Here is a 24,193-nt window from a genome sequence, read left to right as displayed (position 1 = left end):
AGAATGTCCCTGGGTTCCATCCCCAGACCCGCAAAAAAAAAAAAAAAAAAAAAAAGAATAAAAAAAATAGGGCTTGGGGTATAGCTTGGAGGCCAAATGTTCCTGGGTAGTTCCATCCCCAGTACCAAAAAAAAAAAAAAAAAAAAAAAAAAAAAAAAAGGGAGGAAGAAAGAAAAAAAAGAAAGAGAAAGAAAGAAAAAGAAAAAAAGATAGGTATACTAAGAGCAAAAATGCATGAGAACTGCTGAGCTAGAGGCAGTTCTCAGATGCACATTCAGAAAGCTGGGAGTAGTTGGACAAGGGAGAGAACACGAGAGGCATCAGGTGGGTGTACACTGCGCCAAAGGAGCAGGGTTCTGCTAAATGCTGGGAAAAATGAACGAGGAACAGTGACACGACAGATACACAGATCAGACCCAGTTCTTGAAGTCTGTATTGGTTCTCCCTTCTCTGGACATGAGCCACCCCTTTCTTATCAGAGAATACTAACCTTAACTATGGGTCAATAACCCATACAAAGTAAAATCTGGGTGGTAGTGTTTTTTGGACAGGAGAGGTGAAGTTGGCAAAGAAAGGACATAACTGAGAGATGTTGGGGGCAGTGGTAACAACAGTTCCATGTATTTCAGATTTATCTTTCCACCTTCCCAGGTCTTCCCCACCCCCTTCTCCCCAGGCAAGGCTGGTTCAGTTGGGGCCAATTTGGTGTATTAAGTGGCACACCTGCCCCCTGGTGGCCAGATGACCCAATGACACTTTCACTTATCAAAGATAACTAATGGAACTGGAGTCTGTCACCCGAGAGGCTGAGATGGGGGGTGGGGGGAGGCAAGGGAAGGTGGCTCAAAGAGATCAATCTGGGGGCAGTCCAACAGGTCCAGCAGTGCTCACAGCATGAAGACAACGCCACCTCCTTGTTGTAAACCTCCTCCACTCTAAACCCAGTAACAGTGTTGGCATTTATGATGGCTGATGTGCAGGTACTGTGCTCAACACTTTACATAGATCATAGTGTAATAGCAAACCCATGAGGTATCTACTATTATTGTTGCTGTTATTTATTTATTTATTTGTTTGTTTATTTATTTTTTGGTGGTACTGAGGGTGGAACCCAGGGGCTTTCTACCTCCAGGCTATACTCCCAGACCTATTTTTATATTTTATTTAGAAACAGGGTCTCACTAAGTTGCTGAGAGCCTCACTAAGTAGCTGAGGCTGGCTTCGAACCTGTGCAATCCTCCTTTGGCCTCTCTCACTCCCAGCACCACACATGCTACTCAGAGGCCCCCCACACAAGATCTGAGCCCTGGGAGAGGGGCTGGGAAGCCAGAGAGCAGGCCCCTTATTTGTGTCACTGGTGAAGGAAAGGTGAGTGCCCCCAGGTGCCCTCAGGATCAGGGACTCACTCGGGGACCTGGCTGGTTCTGTCGGCGTGCTGCAATAGAGAAAGGCTAGGAGTCCCTTAAGCTCAAGCCTGCCACTCAAGATGGTTTCAAGAAACAAAACAAGCCGGGCATGGTGGCACACGCTTGTAATCCTAGCATTCAGGAGACTGAGACCTGAGGGTCGCGGTTCGCAGACAGCCTCAGCTACTTAGTTAGGCCCTCCGCAACTTAGTGAGACTCTGTTTCAAAATAAAGAATAAAAAATAGGGCAGGAGTATAGCTTGGAACTTGAATGCCCCTGGGTTCCATCCCCAGACCAGCAAAAAACCCAAACACACACACACACACCCAAACAAACAAAAAAACCACCAGCTGGTTCATAGCTGGGGGAGTCTGGGAATACCATTCTTAGGAGGAAGCTCTTGAAACTGTTGTCCCCTCCTCAGAGCCTGGAACTCTTCTGGACGGCCCCCAGCCCCTCAAGCCAGAGTAGCTCACTGCAAAAGGATCACCTGGTTACATAAAATGTGAAGGAAACACGTCTCGGTCCTACTGGCCCAAAAGAACAGCCCAGCTCAAAGTGATGTCAAGGTCACACTTTTCTTCTGGAGATAGTCTGCATCCAATGACCATCCGCTGTAGAGAAGGGCCAGTCGTCCTTACCTCAAGCTGGCCCTCCAGAGGGCCGTCCCTGTTTCAGAACTTGCTGAAGATTTCATCAGCACCTTCACTGAGGCTGTTTCAGCCCGGCTCCTCCCTCTCCTTGATCCTACCTCCTCCCCTTCCGCAGGCTGCAATAAACTCCCTGCACCTCCATCTATATTTCAGTCTACCTCTGGAACGTGACTCGTGACACTCCAGTACACACAGCTACCTGGAGCAGAGTCCCCAAAGTCCCCGCCTGCCGCCGCCAGCTCTCGCCCTGTTTTGCTTATATATATATATATATATATATATATATATATATATATATTATAGCCCTGGGGATTGAACCTGGAACATTGTACCTCTAACCTCTCTAACCTACACCTCTAGGTCCCCTTTTAATTTTTTTTTTTTTTTTTTTTTTTGCTGGTCTGGGGATGAAACCCAGGGGCATTTGACCTCTGAGCTACACCTCCTGCCCTAGTTTTCTTTTGTTTTTGTTTTTTGGGTTTTTTTTGGTGGTACTGGGGTTCCTGGAAGCCCTTCTACCTCTGGGCTATACTCCCAGACCTATTTTTATATTTTTGAAACAGGGGCTCTTACGCCAGCGCGGCTGGCTTCGAACCTGCGTGATCCTCCTGTCTCCGCCTCCCAAGTGCGGGGATTATAAGAGTGCGCCACCATGCCCGGCTAGTTTTTATTCTTAATTCGAAACAGGGTCTCACAAAGTTGTGGAGGGCATTACTAAGTATCTGAGTCTGTCTGTGAACCGCGATCCTCCGGTCTCAGCCTCCAGAATGCTGGGATTACAAGCGTGCGCCACCATGCCTGGCTCCCCTTTTAAATTTAAAACAGGGTCTTGTTAAGTGGCTGAGGCCAGTCTTGAACCTGTGATTCTCCTGTCTCAGCCTCCCAAGTACTAGGATTACGGGCATGCGCCACCGTGCCCAACTTCCCGGTGAGCTTCTTGGTGACTCAGAGCATAGAGCCCCTGGAAGCTTCACAGGCTCCTTGCCCACAATGAGCACGAGTTGTCAATAGGATGTCGGCATCATCGGCATGGTGAGGTATCTCCTTGGTCATGCTTACTGGCAGTGCCAAATGGCACTTATCTTCTCTGTCACCTGCAGGGGCCGTGGTAGGCAGACAGATCCCACATTGCAGGAGCAGCCTCCAGGGAATCTCCACAGAAGCCACATCTGACTTGAGGGCTCCAGCTACTCCAGACAGTCCCTGCTTGCTTGACCCCAGGACGGAGGAAGTCCGTGTCACACCGATGGCCTATTTATGCCACGCGATGCTCTGAGCCATGAATCTCATGGCTTATGAAGTATTTTTCCTTTACGTCTCCTGAGGAAAAGACCTGTTCACAGTAGTCCAGGTGCTGCATAGCTTGAGGAAAGGGAGATGTTCCCTATAAAACGTCCATATAGCTGGGTGCTGTGAAGCATACCTGTGAGCCTAGTACTTGGGAGGTTGAGGGAGGAGGATTGTAAATTCCAGCCAGCCTTGGCAACTTAGTGAAACTCTGTCTCAAAAAACAAAAGTAATTTAAATGCCATGTGATGTCATGATGATAAAAATGTTCTGTCTGCATTGTCGCTTATGGAAGCCCTGAGACCACTGAGCCTTCTTTCTCTTCTCTTCTCTTCTCTTCTCTTCTCTTCTCTTCTCTTCTCTTCTCTTCTCTTCTCTTCTCTTCTCTTTTCTCTCTCTCTCTCTCTCTTTCTCCCCCCCCCCCCTCTCTCTCTCTCTCTCTCTCTCTCCTCTCGCGATAGTGGGAATTGAACCCAGGAGCATTCTACCTCTAAATTACATGCCCAGCTTTCTTTTTTTTTTTTATTTTGAAACAGAGTCTCATGTCAAGCATGGTGGCACACGCTTGTAATTCTAGTACTTGGGAGACTGAGACAGGAGGATTGCAGATTCACAGCCAGCCTCAGCTACTTAGTGAGGCCCTCTGCAACTTAGTGAGACCCTATTTCAAGATAAAGAATAAGCCAGGCGTGGTGGTGCATGTTTGTAATCCCAGAGCTTGGGAGGCTGAGATAGGAGGATCGCACAGGTTCGAAGCCAGCCTCAGCTACTTAGTGAGGCCCTGTTTCCAAATAAAATATAAAATAGGTCTGGGAGTATGGCCCAGAGAAAGAATAGCCTCTGGGTTCCACTCCCAGTACCACATACACGAAAAAGATAAAGAATAAAAAATAAGCTGGGCGTGGTGGCGCATGCTTGTAATCCCAGCATTTGGGAGGCTGAGACAGGAGGATCATGGTTTGTGGACAGCCTGAGCCACTTAGTGAGGCCCTCTGCAACTCAGTGAGACCCTGTTTCAAAATAAAAAAATAAAACATAGGGCTGGGGGTATAGCTGGAAGGTAGAATGCCCCCTGGGTTCAATCCCCAGTTCTGAAAAACAAAACAATACAAACAAAAAAGCCAAAAACAAAACAAAACAAAACGCAAAACTAGGGTCTAAATTTCAGAGAGCCTAAGTTGCTGAGACTGGCTGTGAACCTGTTATCTTTTTGTCTCAGCCTCCCAAGTACTGGGATCACAGGCATGCACCCCGCGTCTAGCTTCATTGTTATTATTTTAAATTTAGTTACATATGGCTAGTGGCTAGGCAAAAGCAGAACCAAAGCTTGGAATATGAAAACTCAAAATGACTTTGTCTTCATCATAATATATTCCTGGGATACCTTCCTCTCAGTTTACCTGGAAAGTTGATTACAACACACAGCTTTGGACATTTCTCTAGGTCATCTATAAAAATATTAAGATCCCCATAAAAGTTTCTTAGGTTCACACTTCTCTAGTCAGAGACATGCCCATTTATGCAGCTGTTTGATTTCCTTTCTCGAAGTCCATTCATTTTTCATGATTAAATCACCTCCAATCCCTGTCCCCAATTTTTCTACTTCCATTGCATCCCCTTTTGACATGTTAGCCTGTGGTTTGAAATCTTTTCAGCTGTTTCTGAAAATTGAAGTAAATCACACTCATGATTTCCCAGGCCAGTTTATCCTAAATAAATATAAACTCCATTTACAATTCACAATGTTGTGTCCTTAGGTGGTGATTCTTGTTTGCTGTGTTCAGCGCTGCTAGCCCTCATCATGAACCCCACTTCCTTGCAGAGGGGGTGCATGGGCTCTCATTCTTCTGAGCCCCTGGGAGCCCTATTTACACAGAGGAGTCCTTTGCGATCCTCCAAGTCAGTGGCACAGCAGCTCTCTCTGATGCGAGACACATTTTTGCCAATGGTTGCCTGTTTTTGTTTTGTTTTTATTTTCTGTGGGTCTTTTTTTTTTTTTTTTTGGTACTGGAGGTTGAACCCAGTGGCATCATTCCTCCAAGTTACACCCCCACCCAGCCTCCCCTCTTTTTTTTTTATTCTAATTTTGAAACAGGTTTTCACTAGGTTGCTGAGGGTGGACTCAAACTTGCAATCCTTCTGTCTCAGCTTCCCAAGTACTGGGATTACAGGCATATGCCACTGTGCAGGGCTCTGCCTGCTTTCTTTTTTATTGTTGAGGTTGTCAGGTAAGTTCCACACTTGATTGGGCACGATGTGTTTCCTGGCAGTAGAGCACTCTCTGATCCAGTCCCTCCAGTTTCCCCATCTCAGGGCCCATTTTAGGTATAGGAACTTCTCTTGTATCCTGTCTAGGAGTGTGCTAGCAGGACTGTCATTTGTCAGACCCCTCAACTCAACAGGAAGCAGTAAAATGTAGCCGTTAATTAATGGCTTCTGGAGCTAGCTGCCAAGGGTCTGAATCTCATTTCTCTTACTTACCACCAGTGTAGTGTTGGGCAAGTTATTTCCCCTGTCAACTAGGAGTAATTATAGCCCATCTCCCACAGCGTCCTTATAAGGGGAAAGCAGGTTGGTTTTTATAAAGCATTTATTTACAGCAGTATTCGCCACAAAGTAAGTGCTATGTAAGTCTGAGCCGCTTTTTATTACGCTAAGCAGAGCTATTTTCCCCACTGGTTTATTTGACACAGTCCTTGCAAGGTATTTTTTTCCTTCCTCTTTGGAAATCACTCAGGAAGCACCCTTGAAAGCCTTCTTCTGCTGCTTCATGTATAGATTCTGCCAAACTTGACATACATTCCCGCCTCCTCTGCTGGCCTCACTTGGATCCCTGCTTGCTTCCAGCTAGCCAGCCGGAGGATTTCCCCACCTCTGGGGATCTTGTCTATTTCTCATTTTAGTGCTTTGTCTATTTCCCCATCCTTGGGAATCTTATCCAATGATATACTTTAAAAGTTGTAACTTTATAAATCTCTACCTTCTCACTCTCATTCTAAAAAAGACTAGGTAAAACCATTTTCTCCCAATTCAGGCCTCTGGAATTCTCACTTTTCCTCTTCTTTCCAGCTCCCAGACTTTTCTTTGGGAGTGCCTGGGTGGTTATAAGCTCTGGAATTAGGGGTTCAGTGAGTTCACCCAAGATGGCAGGACTTGAGGGAGAGCTGGGAAGACGGAGATACAAAGACCAATGCACTTTATTGATAAGGCAACAGCAGTATTCAGGGCAGAAAGTCCAAAGGTCGGCAGGGTTGGGGGCAGGGAGTTCTCCTGATTCACATTAAGACAGGTGATGAGTGTCCTTCCTCCTCCTCCTGATGGGTCTGTGGGGTTATGGCCCAGGGAAGGGAGGAAGGAAGGACCCCAAGATCTAGACTTGCCTTGCCTAAATCTGGGTCAGCTGCGAGGGGAATGAGAAAAGGGGTCTCAGCTCAAGCGTGGGGCAGTGAAAGGGACACTGGGTCACGAGTCCAAGTTTTCGCCCAGTCCCGAAGCCATTTTTAATTGGTTCTTTGAATTTGGGTAAGCCATGTCCCGTCAGTTCCCTTTAACAAGGGAGTTGAGCGAGCTTAGCGGTTTTCAAGCTTTTCCTCCCTCTGAATAGCAAGCAAGAGCAGTGTGTTCTCAGCTGAAGTCAAAGGTCTTGGACACTTGTACAATAATAACAACAAAAATCATTAATATACAGTATTTTTTACAATGTTTTCCCCCATAAATAGCTCTGAATCAATGGTGTCCACTACCCTTAATGTTAGAACATAGTACAAATGGAGTGTGATTCTGAAAGAAAAAAAAATACTTGTCTAACACACTTAAGACAGAGCCATTTGTACTCTTCTGCAGTACAGAACGGGGTGGGGGGCACTTCTGATTGCTTTTTCACCAGAAGGAGTCTGATCAACACGGGGCCAGGCGAGCCCTGACAGCTGTTGCCATGTGACGTCTGCTTCCTCCCAGGGTTTTCAGGGAATAGCAGATGGAGGTGGAGGGGCTTTCTTCTGGGGCTTGGTGGCCATGTCCCGCTGACCTTACCTCCCTGTCGATGCCTCAAATGTGGTAGCGTTCTCCCACTCAAGCAGCCATCTCAAGGACCCTCTGGAGTGCCCTGGAGAAAGCCCTCTGCACAGGCCCCACACCCCTGCAACCACTCAGCAAGGAACCCAGCCTGGGGAAAGCAGTTGAGGGCTGCCAAGAGGTGGAGCTGGAGTTTGAAGTTCTGCCCTCCACCCTGCAGGCTCCCTTTAATTTCTGGGCAGTGGAGTGAGAATAAGAAGGGAACCAGCCCCACATCACTACCCCACCCCATCCCTGCTCTCCCCTCTGCCCAAGACATGGAGACCTGGCACCTGCCCTTGTGCCCAGATGGCAGTCTTGGAACTGCACATGGGCAGCTGGAAGTCCTTCCTGTCCCTCCTGCCCTGCCAGGTGGAAAAGGTATGGCCCCCACAGGTGAGCCAGAGGCAGGCTCTGCTGCTCAGGACGGGCCTGACTCCTGGTTACCCTGGCCAATCAGAGGGCTACAGAGGGCCAAGGTGGAGGGCCTGTTCTCCAGCAGGAGGAAAAGTACGGCCCGGCAAGGAGTGAGGGCCAGGCTTCCTTGCAACTGGGGACAACTCAGTCCTGTCGTGTGGATGGCTAGAAGGAGGACTCCCCTCAACAGACCCCTTTCTCAGGCTGGCCATTACTGGCTGCACTTCCGGGAGCCTGGCTTTTCTGTTCTTCTGTGCCCTGTGTTCTGGCCTCTGGGGGGCTCAAGCTAGTGCCCCCAAGAGGGCTGGCGTGGCACACACATGGAGGTGGGCGCTGCAGGCCAGGTGAGTGGTCATGTCTTAGTCTTCTTGGATTTGGTCATTCTTGGCAGTGACTGTCCTAGGCAGGTCAGGGACGGGAAGGCAGAGGAAGGAGACCTCATTGTGGCCCACTGTTCTGGGGCAGAACAGGACAGACAGGCAGCAGGGACATGGTGTGGGATGGGGATTGTGGGCATCCCCACCGGGCTCTGGACCTGTGGGCCTGAGATGGGGGAGGTACAGGTATCACTGTCCCTGAGCGGTGGGCACGTTTCTCCCGCCTGCCTTCCCTGGGCACTAGCAGTGGCCACATGAGGGTTGGGGGCATCCCAGGGCAAGGCTCTGCCTCCAGCCTCTACCCTCTGCCCCTACTTGAGTTTTTTTCCCCCCCAAATAATTGCAAGCCCTCATGACTGAGATCTCAAAGGACTTGGGGCTGCCAGTGGTCTGCAGGAAAGGGGATGTGGTGTCAGGCAGGGCAGGAGAGAGGATGGGCTGGGTGGGAAGGGAAGATGGCAGAGGAGGGCTGGACTCAAAAGGGGTGGGAGGGGCTGCTGGGCCTGGGAGCATTCCCGCCCAGGCGCCACGGCAGGTCACCCGGTCAGGAGATCTCATTGCCAAACACCTCGAGCACCAGAGGCGTGAGCTTCATGCTGCTCTCGGGCTGGAAGGAGAGGGAGCGGTACTGCTTGGAGTGCTCCTCGTTGAGGCTGCGCAGATCGGCCAGCTTCTGGATCATCTTGGCGTAGAGCTGGTGGCTGCCCGGGGGCGGGTGGCGGCAGCGGATATATGTCTGCAGCGTGTTGGACAGGCGGTCCTGGATGGCCTCGATCAGCTTGGCGTCTTGCACCCCAGGTCGGTCTGTGGCACAGAAAGAGAAAGCACAGGGTCTCCAGCTGGCTCCTCGGAGCTCAAGGTCACCAACACCCATCCACACAAATGCCCAGGCTCCACACCCCCAGGGCACCCTGTCTGACTGCTGACCCTGACACCACCGTTCTGCTTAAAGCCTCGATGACTCCCTACTGCATTTAGGACCAAATCCTTTCCCCGGCCCCGTGGCCGCCAGCCTTCACTTAGCTGTTCCCTCTCTTGGAACTCAGCTCTCCTAGTGTTGCCTGAGTCTGACTGGCCTTGTGGTAACAGTGTAAAAGACCTTCCTCTAGAGAAAGGCTGTTGTTTATCAACAATATGCCACCTCCATGCCCCAGACTCCAGCGGGTTCCCTCCTGAGGTTATAACTGCTATTAGATCACGTAATCTTTATTTCTAAAACTCTCATCATATTTAGAATTAGCTGTTAAAAAGCATTTTAGCTAGGTGTAGTGGCACACCTGTAATCCCAGTACTTGGAGGCTGAGACTGGAGGATCACAGGTTCGAGGCTATCCTCAGCAACTGAGTAAGACTTTTGACCTAGTGAGTCATTGTTTCAAAATAAAAAAAATTTGCCAGGCATGGTGGCACAAGCTTGTGATCCCAGTACTTAGTGGGGGTGAGACAGGAGGATCGCAGGTTCAAGGACAGCCTCAGAAAATAGTGATACTCTCTCATCAACCTAGTGAGACCCTGCTTTAAAATAAAATAGGGCTGGGGTATAGCTTGGAGGCAGAATGCCCCTGGGTTCAATCCCTAGTACCGCAAAAAAAATAAATAAATAAATAAATAAAAATAAAAGAGCTGGGTGTGTAACTCGGAGGTAGACTGCTCCTGGGTTTACCCCCCCCCCCCCATGTGTAATGTCTCTGCTTAATGGGAGAGAAGTCTACGTTTTGTTTGCTGCGGAGTTGCCAGGTGCTAGTATCTGAATGAATGAGGGCCAGGTACCTGCTGAGCAAGGGGAAGGGAGCCCACACCCTCCAGGGGCTTCGGCTACAGAAGCCTCCCTAGGCAAAGGCCACTAGTTTGACTTTCTGAAGGCAATCCCGGCTGCCTTCTTTGGGCTTCATCACCAGTATGACATCCCAAGGCACCACAGTGTTCTCAACCTTTTCTCCCTCTTCCTATTCCAAATGGAAGAGGTCAAGAGTCAGAGCACACTGCCTCTAAAATCAGAAGGTAAACTGTTGAGGCAGAACCCACCAGTCCTCAGAGTTCTGTGCTCTATCTCCTAGGAATCTCAGGTGACAGAAAAGTTCATCTCAGTTCACCCAAGAAAAGAGCCCAAGTACCCCAGACCAGACTGGCAAGAGGAAGTCTGCTAATCTCTGCTCATCTGGTTCCTCAGAATCCTGTGAATCACCCACAGCCTCTAGAAAGTGAAGCCACAGGCAGAGGTCTCCTTCAAAGCACACACACACACACACACACACACACACACACACACAGTGGGCGTGGCCTCACTTGCCTCTCCTTTTGCTCACTTCTCCCTCCAGACTGCCCTGCGGCCCTCCCTCCGCAGGTCTTGTCCGCCATACCTCCCACTTCCCAGCCCCCAGCTCCTCACTGCTGGGCTCCATACCTGGGGAGACGATGCAGATAGCCATGAGCAGGACGTGTTCCTCCTCATGCAAGTTCAGCTTCTTCAGCCCCACCTGGAACTTGATGAGGGGCTCAATCAGCTCCAGAGTGTGCCCAGCTAAGGGAGAGAGTGGCCACATGCTCAGGTAGGACTGGGGGCCCACCGGCCAATCCCAAACCCCACCCTCGCCGCCCTTCTCTTCCCGACTGGGACCCACCACCCCAGGTGAGTGTAGACGCACCTTTGGACACATCGTCGATGTCATACTTATAGTCCAGGCTGCCGCAGTTCCAGGACATGTCATCCATGGTGAAGGACTGGTTGGAGCGCAGCATGATGACCTCGATGGCGCTTGATTTCAGCAGCACGATCTGATCATCGGAGGTGAGGTCTCTGTGGGGAGGGGGAGAAGGAGGAGGTCAGGCCACCAGTCAAGACTGTCAAGTCACACAGATCCGTTCAGTGTTTGGGCAGGTGAGCAGGGCCACGTGATCCAGTGTGTTTGGGTCCTCTGTAGAGGAGTCTGCAGTCTTACTGGAAAGGATGATGCGGTGCCTTGCCTAGGTGTGGGAACAGTGCATTCCTGATGCACTGCCCATCAAGTTGTAGAGGATAAAAGAAACAAGGAAGAAAGGAGGGACTGTAGCTTTAAATCTAAAAACTCCACGATCACTCTGAAGGCCTGTGTTCCTCCAAGCCTGAATCCTTAAAAGGTCCAGTGAATCTTAAAGCACTGTAAGCCCAGTGAGTTGGTGCATATATGTTTTGTTACCTTGCAGAATGTATTTTAGAGATTAAAAAAGGTTTAAAGAAAGATGTTATGGATTGGGAGACTATGGTTTGGGGAAACTGTTCCCTGGGAACCCCTGCTAGGGTCCTGGACACACTTACCCCCAACCCATAACAAAACCCAAAACGACCCCAAACAGAAGAAAATCCGTGGATTCTTGTCCTAAGCTAAGAATAAATATGCATAGCTTGGACAGTTGCTGAAGATTTAAAGAAGTTTATTAAAAAGATAGAAATATAGGAAATAATTACAGCTATGTGCCCAAATGCGGGCCCAGGGGGGCACTTCGAATGAAAATGCCACAGAACTCCAGTTTACTAAGTGTTTTATCCTGACCAAGTCCGTGGCAGGTACTTTGATCTGGAGATATTCTACCTTATCTCTAGCCCTGTTCTGCTGTCTCCAGGCAGATTTGCCCCAGAAGAGGGGGCAGCCCCATTTCTGACCACCTTTTGTTCCATCCCCCAAGATGTGTGAACTTGTTTCTCCAGAATCTGGGATTTCCTCCCATCTCTGGCTCCAGCCTTCTTCTTTCTCTTTTAGAAATGTAAATTACAAGTCCCTCCTTCCTGCTAGCTAGCCCTGGCTTTCTTTAGTATACAGGAGATACACTTTTAAAACTGGAAATCTTTTCCAATACTGATACATTAATACATTTTTAAAACCTCTTCCCAATTCTAGTACAAAAGATATTGTTCAAAGGCCAATGATATGGTACAGTCTCAGTGCCATCCATCAACCAGATAATGTCAGCCTGAAGATTCTGAGAAGAGCTAGACCACCGTCCCTGCTCTGCAGACGACGCTACCCATGTACCTCTCAGTTCACCATCTGCCCGCCCCGTGTGCTCACCATTTACAAAGTTTCCCGCAAAGAAGAGCCACACTCCCTCAGAGTGTGTCTCTCTACCTCGGCCTCTCTCTACCTCTTTTGCTTTCCAGCTGGTTTCTTTCTCTCTCTCTTCTCTCTCTCCTCTCTCCTCTCTCCTCTCTCCTCTCTCCTCTCTCCTCTCTCCTCTCTCCTCTCTCCTCTCTCCTCTCTCCTCTCTCCTCTCTCCTCTCTCTCTCTCTCTCTCTCTCTCTCTCTCTCTCTCTCCCTCCCTCCCTCCCTCCCTCCCTCCCTCCCTCTCTCCCTCTCTCCCTCCCTCCCTCCCTCTCAAGGAAATAGGCAGATTCCCAAGGGACAACGAATACTAATTAACTTCCAAGGCTCCTAAAAGAGAACAGCTCTTCCAAGGTTCAGAGATAAGAAAGACCAAAGCTTCACAAAACCATCTGTTTACTAATCAACAATCCCAGGAAACATCACTGGAGCAAGTCTGACACCTCTACTGAAAGGAGACCCCTCAAAGGACATGCAAATACCCTATGCAGATCTTAAGAACTGCCTTCCAGACTCCAACCAACAGAAGACATACAGAAATATATAAACCCCTAGGCCAGTCACCAGGACGGTTATCCACTCTGGGAACCCCTCCCCATTGGGGAGCTTCTCTCTGTCTTGCAGGTCGCGTTAGCTTTGAGAGAAGGCGGAGTGCAATTTAAGGCACTTGGCCTGGGATACACTTGGGTAGTGACCTGAAGGCCTCTGCTGGACATCAAGGCTGACCAGGGCCCCTAGGGGTGACCTGCACTTCCTTTCTGGCAGATTGTGTGGACTTTGGGAGAAAGCAGCTTGCAAATGAAGGCATTTGGCTTGGGCTACACTCGGGTAGTGACCTGAAGGCAGCTGCTGGGCACCAGAGTTCCAACAGCCCTTAGGGGTGTTCGGCCACTTTTCCTTATTTCCTGCTGCTTCCAATAAACCTTTTGCCCCCCTTCCTGTGGTCTGCAGGTGTCATTCTTTGCTCACCGCAGACGAGAATCAGGAAACGTCGAGTTTCTTCTCAAGAAACCCCATTTCATCTTAAGGAAACTCCATGTTTCTTCTCAAGACCTCTCTGTCAGGAAATGGCCCGCATTCTTTTGAATACACATTTCTGTTTCCCCCTAAATAAACATGTCCATAGCTCTACTTTTTGTCTTGGAAATTCTTTTCCAACCCCTATCCAGGCCATGACAGTTAAGTGTTTCTTGAGGAAGAACAACTCAAGACTGATCCCGTGCCGAGGCGAGAAGTGAAGTAGCTCAGTTACTAAGATGAGGAGAAGCCCCACTGAGCAGCCAGGGCTATGGGGGCAGGAGGCGAGCGCCCGGGAAGCTCCCGTGTGGTGACGTGAGTGGTTTGCAAATGCCGTGGCTGGAGTCGTCTTTGACTCCTCTAGGGCTTTCCCCTCTTCCTCTCCCTGTCCACTAGTCTTCTTAGTGGTAGCTCAGCCAACTCTGTCTTCAGGCCCCTCTGGGCCCTTCACCTATTCCTACTCCTTAGGCATGCTCTGGGTCACTTTTATTTTTAATACAAGAGCCAATCAGTGACGTCCTGGCCTGGATTCAAGTCTCTTGGGTTTCTCATTCACTTTCCTGCTGCTGCTACACATAAATGACACTCCTGATCCCAGAAATCCTCCCTGATTCAACTGCTGCAGGATCAAGCCCATGCTGATCACTCCATGCTTCCTGTCTTTCCAGCTCCCCCCCCTTCTCAAACTCCACCAGCCCTGTGCTCCATCACTGGACTGTTCTGCATTCAGATGCCGCCTTCTCACACCACCCTGCCTTTGAACTGCAGCAGGAACAGTCAGGAACACCCTTCTTATAGTGTTCTGTCTCACCTTTCTGGTCCTGAATCCAATGTGACCTTCCCTGGAGCCCCTCCCCCATTTCTTTGACAGAATTAGGGCCATTTCTTTCTTTCCTCCCTCCTTTCTTTCTTTCCATCCTTCTTTGCTTCCTTCCATCCATTCTTCCTTTCTTCCTCTTCTCCTTCTTCTTTTTCTTCCTTTTCTTCTTTTTGGTACCAGAGATTAACCCAGGGACATCATACTCCTAAGCTATACCCCAGCCTTATTTTATTTTCTATTTATTTTTTTAAAATATTTTTATGGTACTATGGATGGAACCTGGGGCATTGCACCTTCAAGCTACATCCCCAGTCCTATTTTTTTTTTGTCTTTTTATTTTTAAAAATTTATTTATTTATTTATTTATTTATTTATTTATTTATTTATTTATTTATTTTATGTGTGTGAGTCTGAGGATGAAACCCAGTAGCATTCAACCTCCAACCTACATTCCCTGCCCTAATTTTTAATTCTTTATTTTGAAACAGTATCTCACTGAGTTGTGGAGGAACTCACTAAGTAGCTGAGGCTGTCTGCGAACCATGATCCTCTGGTTTCAGCCTCCCAAATGCTGGGATTACAAGCATGTGCCACCATGCCCAGCCCTAGTCTTTTTACTTTTTTTTTTTTTTTGGTGGTACTGGGGGTGGAACCCAGGGGCTTTCTACCTCCGGGCTATACTCCCAGACCTATTTTATATTTCATTTGGAAACAGGGTCTCACTAAGTTGCTGAGAGCCTCACTAAGTAGCTGAGGCTGGCTTCGAACCTGCGAGATCCTCCTGTCTCAGCCTCCCAAGTGTGGGGATTACAAGCGTGCGCCACCACGCCTGTCTGTCTTTTTGCTTTTTGAAACAGGGTCTCACTGAGTTGCAAAGGGTCTCACTAAATAGCTGAGGCTGTCCGCGAACCGTGATCCTCCTCCCAAATGCTGGGATTACAAGTGTGCACCACCATGCCTGGCCTATTTTTAATATTTTTTTGTGGTACTGGGAATGGAACCCGGGGGAATTCTACCTCTGAGTTACCCCCCCCCCCCAGCCCTAATTTTTTATCCTTTATTTTGAATCAGGGTCTCACTGAGTTGCAAAGGGCCTCACTACATAGCTGAGGCTGTTCGAGAACCGCAATCCTCCTGTCTCAGCTTCCCAAATGCTGGGATTACAAGTGTGCGCCACCACGCCTGGCTTATTATTTTTTATTTTGAAACAGGGCCTGACTTGGTCTCCAAAGTCTGGGATACAGTGTGCGCCACCACTCCTGACTGAGCCATTTCTACCGCACACTGTTCTGGGCTTACTGTGCCCTTTCCTCTTCAGCTCTGTTCTTTATATGTTTGTAAGTTACTTGAGGACCAGTACCATCACACTGTTGTCCATACGTTGACCATTGAGCCCTGGGTCCAAAAGAATTGATAACTATCTATTGGTGTGATGAGAGCCCGGTGACTGTTCCCACTATTGTGAGTCATGAGCTGGGCTTGTCTAAACAATGGCAAGGAAAAAAGCAGTGCCCATAAATCTGCTTCCTTTTGGCTTTTCCTTGCTTTCGCTTCCTGACTGTCCATTTCCTTCTGGATATCATGTAAATAGGCTGTCATCTTCTCTGTGGCTATTCTTTGGTATGTAAATATAGGAATCAGATATTAACTGGTGGGAGTTCTGTATCCACAGGTGATAGATGATGGCTAAGGAAAAGGTTTGCATGATTAGTATGATCAGCAAAAGGTCTGTATTAGAAGAACACCAAGTGCAGGAGTGGGAGGCCCCTGTAGAGGCTATGTGTGGTAATTCCTCCCTCAGCAGGCCTGAAGGCTGGCTCTTACACAGCCTCTCCAGATGCTCCTGGTGCTAGGCGCTCGAGGCTTCTGGCTCCAGCCACGAGGTTGTCAGACAGTTCCTGCATTCATGGTCTCTTCTTCTATTAAACTACAACCCACACGATGGCACACTCCGTTGCTTATAGTTTTGTACTCTGCAGTCACATAAAATCAGACCTCTTCATTAGCCAGGAGATCGCTCTTTAACCATGGCTAGCGGGGAAAGTTTTTTTTTTTTTTTTTTTAAGGAATCTACCATACAGGCGTGGTGGTGAGGAGATAGAAAGGAAATAGGCAGATAGGGAAAAGGCCTTGGTAGAAAAAAGCTAATTTCCTGAGGGGCAACAAATGCCTGAAACTCCAAAGGCTCAGGAGATAAGAAGGCCAGAGCTTCACAAAGCCATCCTGAGTTTCCTAATCAACAAACCCACCAAGCAAGTCTGGCATTCCTGAAAGGAGACCCTTCAAAGAACTTGCAAATGTCCTATGCAAATTCTCCTTGAAATCTCAAAGTCGCCCTAACCACAAACGGACTTGCAAGCGGTCAGATGGCAAAAGGGGGGACTTCCCTCTCGGGACCCCCTCCCCTTTTGGGGAGCTGTTCTCTCTCTCGCAGGTCGTGTTGGCACTGAGAGAAGGCAGAGTGCATCTGAAGGCACGTGGCTCGGGCGACTCTCGAGTAGTGACCTGAAGGCCTCTGCTGGACATCATGGCTGACCAGGCCCCTAGGGGTGACCTGTACCTCTTTTCTGGCAGATCGCGTGGACTCTGGGAGAAAGTAGTTTGCAACTGATGGGCACTTGGCTCGGGCGACTGGACCCCGGAGTTCCGACAGCCCCTATGGGGTGTTCGGCCACTTTTCTCTATTCCCTTCTGGCAGATCCCGTGGACTCTGGAAGAAAGCAGCCTGCACCTGAAGGCAGTTCGGCTTGGGCTACTCTCAAGTATTGTCCTGAAGGCAGCTGCTGGACCCAGAGTTCCAGCCCCTTTGGGGGTGTTCAGCCACCCTTGCCCCATTCCCTGCTGCTTCCAATAAACCTTTTACTCCCCTTCCTGAGGTCTGCGGGTGTCATTCTTCGCTCTCCGTAGACAAGAACTCGCCGGGGTTTTCTCGCAAGAAACCCCCGTTTCAGTAACACATGGCTATTGTGGGATGTTTTGGTTGCTTCCAATTTTTGCTATCATAGGTCATTTTGTGAGGAATATTTTTTGTACAGAACCCTTTGTTCAAGGCCTCACTCAGAATGGATGGTCAAGAGAGAACAAACATCCCCTGGGTTCTGGGTCAGAGAGTGTTCAGTGGGATTATTGCTACATCCTTCTGCCCCAGTGCTGCCGCCCACAGCCAGGAAAGACAGGGACTTTCTACGTGCTGTTCTTAGTCAGGACTGAGGATAGTGGCGGGTGAGAGCCGAAGTGGCCTTAATGGAAACAAGAGGGCTGTGCTGCTAGGACAGGTGCCTGCTCAGGCTCCATGCCTTCCCCCTGACCTGTGTGGTACCTAGACTCTTGCTCATCTTCACACCTGTGGCACTTCTGGGCACCTCCTGAGACATGCCCTGGAATTGTGTTGCTGTCTGGTCTCCTCTCCCCAGTCCAGCCCTCCTCACTCGTCCGGGTTCCCACGGTAGCTCTAGCAGGTTCCCAGCACAGCTCTTATCTCTTTGCAGCAATTGTTCACATGCCTATCTCTTCCATCAGACACTGAATCCCTGGAGGGCCGGGACTGTGTCCTAGTCAACTTCTATCCCTCACAGTTTACATAAGAAAGCTGTTTGATGGAGGGATGAATACATACATGTGGGGGGAAGGACCTAAGATAAAGGAAGCACCTGACCCTCAGGCCTTTGACCCAGGAAAGAATTCTGGGAATGGAAGTGGCACGGAGCTCCAAGGCACTGAGCCCCCAGAACTGGGCTCCAGCTGGCGTGGCTGGTCCCTTGTGCAGCCACTTGGCAATGGACCTGCAGGAGCTTGGTCCTCACATCCAAGGATGTGCTTGGCTATTTCCAAAGATGCTCTAGACACTACCTTCTCTATGTATTTCTTTGGCGGCACCCACAAAGAGGGAGATTAGTGGGGTGAGTCTGAAAGGATGAAGGGAAGGAGGTGGGAGGAGGGAGCAGGGCCAAGGTCGCACTGCAGGGCCGCTCACGCCCAGAACAGCCCATCCCGTCCCACCCGCATTGGTCCCATGCCCGAGCTGGAGTCTCACCTATCTCTCACCCCTCACCCACACAGCAGTCCCATCCTGCCTTCCCCACACCAGCCACACCTGCCTACAGGCAGAAGATCAAAGCCAGCAGGGACGCAGTCCCTATTCTTCTACTTCTTGGGAAAAAGAGTGCTCCTCCATGTGGGAGTCAGCAGAACCAGAGAGTTGCTGGGCCGGCCCCGCCTGGCTTCTGGATGTAGCTCCCATCCAGGCTCAGCGTCCCCTCCCTCTGGTCATGGAGTGTCCACTTCAGTATCCCCAAGAGCTCCTGCCAAGGCCGGCTCCATTTTATCGGGAAAGCATTCTGCTCTAAGACTTCTAAAGTCATGTTTAAGAGAAAAGCCAACCCAGAATGTCAGGATCAATTTAACCCATTTCATGTCCAAAGCTGGGCAGCAATATGACCTGTTCAGATGTCCCTCGCTTGAGCCATGACTTCAGGACTAAGCTAGTGAACCCTGGGGAAATGAGGCTTGCAGGGAAAGGGAAGGGTGGACCAGCTCAGGCTTGGGGAGAAACTGAGGGGAGAGTAAAGATGGAGGCCAAGGGCATCAAGAAAAATGAAGGCTAGAGATATTTAGTTAGTGAAGGGGGCAGTGTTGGGTGACCTGGTTTAATGAGGAACTTTCTTTTCGGGACAGTTTTCTCATGTGTGTCATCCCAGCCACCACTTAGAATCAGCAAACTTTAGACCTGAAGAGAGCCTCGGCGCTGTCTGTCTAGCTCCTCCGTAGAGCAGGGGAAGATGAAGCCCAAGTAGGTGAGGACCGTTCCTTAGAAGTAGGATGGAAGCCAGGTGCTACTGTGCAGACTTTGGCACCTTGAAGTGTTTTTTACTCTTGACTATTTACACAAAACAAGACTTTGGAAGACACAGAGTTTGCAAACGGTAGCATAAAGCATGGAGGAGGGAGTTGGAACTTGCGCTCAACGGAATGTGTTCTCAGTTCCAAGGAAAGGCTCCGGAGGGTAAACCCAGGCCCAGCACAGCGCTGGGCTCAGCAGACTCAGTCACTTGTTCCTGTCTGACTGCCAGGGTGGCCCCTGCTCCTACTGCTGCAACCAAATGTGCAATGTGGTAAGAGTGTCTCAACACCGTCTAATGTCTCTCTCCTTAAAAACTTTACCATTAGTTACCATGATGGGAAATCGCAGGGAAAGAGCATCAGAGAATTTCTAGTATTTATTTGGGCTGGTGAGAGGCACAAGATAACACAGAGCCAGTGGCCTCGGGGCAGAAACATCCTGAGAAGTGCTGAAGCTCCTAATTCAGAGGAGCAGCCCTCTTTGACACATTGCCATCATCTGACTGGCAACTTGATAGTTTAGACAATAACTAACTGGTAGCTTCCCTACACAGCAGAGAGGTCCATGAAACAATAAATGGCACCTCATTCCAGTTTCCAGCCAGAGCTGACCAGCATTAAATCACGTTTCAGCTCCCAGCATCCCAGCAGTGAACCTGAGCATCCATATCTAGGGAACCTACTGCCCTTTCTGCGATGACTATGGCTATTGAGTTGATAACACTATTGTTTGATATTGATTTCTTTCTTTCTATTCCCCAAGCACATGGTGTACATATTTTATGGTGAATTACCCAATGAAGTTTTGGAAAGAGTGAGGATATAAATATACATAAATGTAGATGATACTATTTCCCAACATCTCTATTACATGACATTATTATTTTTGAAAATATTTAACACAGCATGAATATTGAAATATATTATATGCCATTATTAAAAAAACATTGGAATGGATAAGTGAAATTTATGTGACTCCTTATACCCAATTATTTTGGCAAGAAGGTCTCAGTAGGAATAGAAAATGGTCTCTTAATATAAATTTGGCTGAAGGATGACCAGGTCCTACATGCCACTAATCCTGCTCCAGATCTACATGCCAGTGAGCCTGCTCCCTCCGGGGTTCCACATTATTCCACAAACCCACATGCCCTGCCCTTTCTCTTCTCCAGCCTTCATTCTAGTCTCAGAAGTGGGTGTGGAGGAATATTTTGGGATGGGTCTTAAAAAGTGATATGAGGATTAGTCCGATTAGCTGGAGTGGATGCAGCAGGGAGCCAGGAGCTCTAGGCCTGGCTCCAACACCAGAAAGGAGCCCTGCAGTCACTGAACTTCTGGAGTTTTATTCTGTCATCCGGAAAGTGTGGGGATACTTCAGCTCTCTGGGTCTGGCTCACAGAATAATGCTGGATGGGCTATACTTTCTAAAATACAGATCCCTGGGCCTCCCCCAGAGATTCTGATTTCGGGGTTCTGGGGTAGATCCTGAGTGCCTGTTTGGGAGAAGCAGAGGATTTGTGATCTCCAAGCTTCGTTCTAAATCAGTCTAGGATTCTGGCTGACCCCAGACATTGCAGAAGCTCCTTACCTGAATCCTGGGATCATTTTGGCGAAGCCGATCACCTTTTGGATGCTGTAACTGACCAGGTCGGCCAGGTGGGGCAGCATGGAGAGCTGGGACAGGTCCAGAGTCACAGAAGGGTCGTCAGAATCGTCTTCATTTAGGTCCAACTCAGAGAAGTTGGATGGCTCCATCATGTCTGAGAAGATGAGGAAAGAGCAGGAACTCTCTAAGAACATCCAGGCCAGGTCCCTCTCGTCTGCCTGGTGAGGGTCTCGCACAGTGACAGCCTCCCTCCAGAGGTCTTCCCTCTGGGTCTCTTCCTGTCTTTTCTTCTAGCAGTGAGGGTCAGTAAAATAAAAAAGCCAAGGGTACTCAGAGAAGCACGCTTCCCTGAGCCATGATTTTACAGACCATCTGTTGTTCCTAATGATCTCAGACAAAAGTGAATTTGGAACCAATTTAACCTGTGGAAAAAATGTTTGACTTTCCTAATGATCAAAGAACTACAATGTAGAACATTTATACTTTTTACCTATAAATTTGAAAGATTATATATATATATTGCAGTACCAGGGATGGAACCCAGGGGCATTCTACCTCTAAGCTACACTCCCAACCCTATTTTTTATTTTTTATTTTGAAACAGGGTCTCACTGAGTTGCAAAGGGTCTCACTAAGTAGCTGAGGCTGTCTGCGAACCGCGATCCTCCTGTCTTAGCCTCTCAAATGCTGGAATTACAAGTGTGTGCCACCACACCCAGTGAAACAGATATATTTTATTTATTTATTTATTTATTTATTTATTTATTTATTATTTTTGGTGGTACTGCGGGTGGAACCCAGGTTGGTTTTTTTCTTTTCTTTTTTTTTTTTTTTACCTCTGGGCTATACTCCCAGACCTATTTTGTATTTTATTTGGAAACAGGGTCTCACTAAGTTGCTGAGAGCCTCACTAAGTAGCTGAGGCTGGCTTTGAACCTGTGCGCTCCTCCTGTCTCAGCCTCCCAAACACAGGGTATACAAGCGTGAGCCACCACGCCCGGCCTTGAAACATATATACTTAAAAAAAATTTTGGTACTAAGGATTGAAACCAGGGGAATTCTATCTTCAAGCTACACCCCCAGCCCTTTTTATTTTGAAATAAAGTCTCACTAAGTTGCTGAGGGTCTTACTAAATTGCTGAGGCTATCCTTGAACCTGTGGTGCTTCTGTCTCAGCCTCCCAAGTACTGAGATTACAGGCATATGTCACTATGCCCAGATACAAATATGTTCAAATGTTGATGCTAGTATTTGTAAAGATACAGGGAATTAGGCAATTATCAAGTAAGGCTGGGGCACTACAAAAGGTGTGTATCTGTATAGTTAATCTAAAAAGGTATTTGACATTAGTGGTCAAAATCCTGAAATTATGTGTACCCTTGACCAGTTCTCCTCCTTCCGTGAATTATCACAAGAATAATTGTAAATATTTACCCACAAGCAAAGTGCTATCTTACTGGAAAGCTGGGGAAAAATCTAGATAGCCAACTGTAGGGGATTTAGATATGTTGTTATATCTCAAAATACTATTCAGCCCTTAAAAACTATATTTTATCCAGGTGTGGTGGTGCATACCTTTAATGTCAGTACTTGGTAGGCTGAGACAGGAAGATCACAGGTCCAAGGACAGCCTCAGCAACCTATTGAGACTCTCAGCAACCTAGTAAAACCCTGTTTCAAAAACAAACAAATTGCCGGGCGTGGTGGCGCACGCTTGTAATCCCCGCGCTTGGGAGGCAGAAACAGGAGGATCGCGCAGGTTCGAAGCCAGCCCCGCGCGCTGGCTTAGGAGACCCTGTTTCCAAAAAAAAATGTAAAAATAGGTCTGGGAGTGTAGCCCGGAGGTACAAGGGCTTCCAGGAACCCCAGTACCACCAAAAAAAAAAAAAAAAAAAAAAAAAACAAACAAATAAACAAAATATCCGGGCATGGTGGCACATGCTTAAAATTCCAGCATTTGGGAGGCTGAGACAGGAGGATTGTGGTTCAAAGACAGCTTTAGCTACCTAGTAAGGCCCTTTGCAACTCAGTAGGACTTCCTTCCTTCCTTCCTTCCTTCCTTCCTTCCTTCCTTCCTTTTTGTGGTACTAGAGTTCCTGCAAACCCTTCTATCTCTGGGCTACACTCCCAGACCTATTTTATATTTTTATTTGGAAACAGGGTCTCTTAAGCCAGCTAGGCTGGCTTCGAACCTGCACGATCCTCCTGTCTCCGCCTCCCAAGCATGGGGATTACAAGTGTGCACCACCACACCCGGCTAGTAGGACTGTTTTTCAAAAAATAAAGAATCAAAAATAGGGCTGGGGGCATCGCTCAGAGGTAGAATGTCCCTGGGTTCCATCCCCGGTACCACAAAAAAAAGAAAAAACCTATATTCTAGATGCATATGAATCACACAGAAATATGAATAATATACTATTAAGAGAAAAAGCAAGTCATTTGACTGCATAACAATTCTATTCCTCAATATACATATGTGTTAAAAAATAAGAAAGATACATCACCATGTTAACAGTAATTTTCTTTGATCAGCAGCATTAAAAATTATATATAAGTAATATTTATAGGTATATACATTTAACACATTTTCTAAATATCTATTATAAACATGTTCTACTTTTGTATAATAATTTTATTAATTTTAACTTGCCTTATTTTTTTTTTTACAGTATTAAGGGATTGAACCCAGGTCCATACTAGGCAAGTGCTCTACCACTGAGTTACATCCCCAGCCCACTTGTCTGAACTTTTAAATAAATATATGCTATGCTGAACATACCATTGATAGAAGTAAGCACCTCAAATCAGTTAACCTATGAAAGAGTAGGGTATCAAAACTCTTAAGGGAGGTGGGTATAGTGGCACACACTTGTAAATCCAGTACTTGAGGCTGAGACAGTAGGATCACAGATTCACGGCCAGCCTCAGCTACGTAGTAAGGTCCTCTACAACTTAGTGAGGCCCTGTTTTAAAATAATAGGGCTGGGGGTATAGCTCAGAGATAGAATGTCCTGGGGTAATTTCCATACAGTATCAGTATCACACACACACACACACACACACACACACACACACACACACACACACGCACATACACACTAAGTAAATAAATAAAAGCTCTTAAAGTGCTGGGCAGGGGGTGCATGCCTATATTCCTAGTATTCAGGAAGCCTAGACACAAAGATTGTAGGTTCAAGGCTAGCCTGGCCAATTTAGCAAGACCCAGTCTCAAAATAAAAAGTAAAACAAGAGCTGGGCGTGGTGGCACATGCTTGTAATCCCTGAGTTTGGGAGGCTGAGACAGGATTGCACAGGTTCAAAGCCAGCCTCAGCTACTTAGTGAGGCTCTCAGCAACTTAGTGAGACCCTGTTTCCAAATAAAGTATAAAATAGGGCTGGGAATATATCCCAGAGGTAGAAAAGCCCCTGGGTTCAACCTCCAGTACCACACACACAAAAAGGACTTTTGATGTAGCTCAGCGATTGAACCTCTGGGTTCATTCTGTAGTACCACCAAAAAATAAAAATAAATAAATAAATAAATAAATAAAAGAGCAACAAAACAAAACCCCGATGTATAGCTTATAAAGCTTAATCCTTGATGGTACAAACAAATATGTCACCAAGTGAAAAGAGCAGAAT

The 24,193-nt window shown here is 47.8% G+C and overlaps 1 protein-coding gene across 1 annotated transcript in view; it reads right to left on the bottom strand.

Moving 5' to 3' along the window:
- Positions 1-8,738: 8,738 nt before the first annotated feature.
- Positions 8,739-24,193, bottom strand: part of VDR (vitamin D receptor) — a gene marked incomplete at its 3' end in the record, with an annotated part of 41,580 nt that continues 26,125 nt past the window's right edge. Inside the window, exons 6-9 of the mRNA XM_080705257.1 lie at positions 20,534-20,705; positions 10,839-10,990; positions 10,598-10,714; positions 8,739-8,998 (exon numbers count right to left, since the gene is read on the bottom strand). Of these exons, the coding sequence (XP_080561383.1) occupies positions 8,739-8,998; positions 10,598-10,714; positions 10,839-10,990; positions 20,534-20,705 (701 nt within the window). The remainder of the gene's footprint in view (positions 8,999-10,597; positions 10,715-10,838; positions 10,991-20,533; positions 20,706-24,193) is intronic.

This window comes from Muscardinus avellanarius, assembly GCF_963383645.1.
Source record: "Muscardinus avellanarius genome assembly, chromosome: 11".
In the NCBI taxonomy this organism is placed as follows: domain Eukaryota; kingdom Metazoa; phylum Chordata; class Mammalia; order Rodentia; family Gliridae; genus Muscardinus; species Muscardinus avellanarius.
The sequence above is the reverse complement of the archived record's forward strand: the minus strand, read 5'-3'. Positions and strand labels throughout refer to the sequence as shown.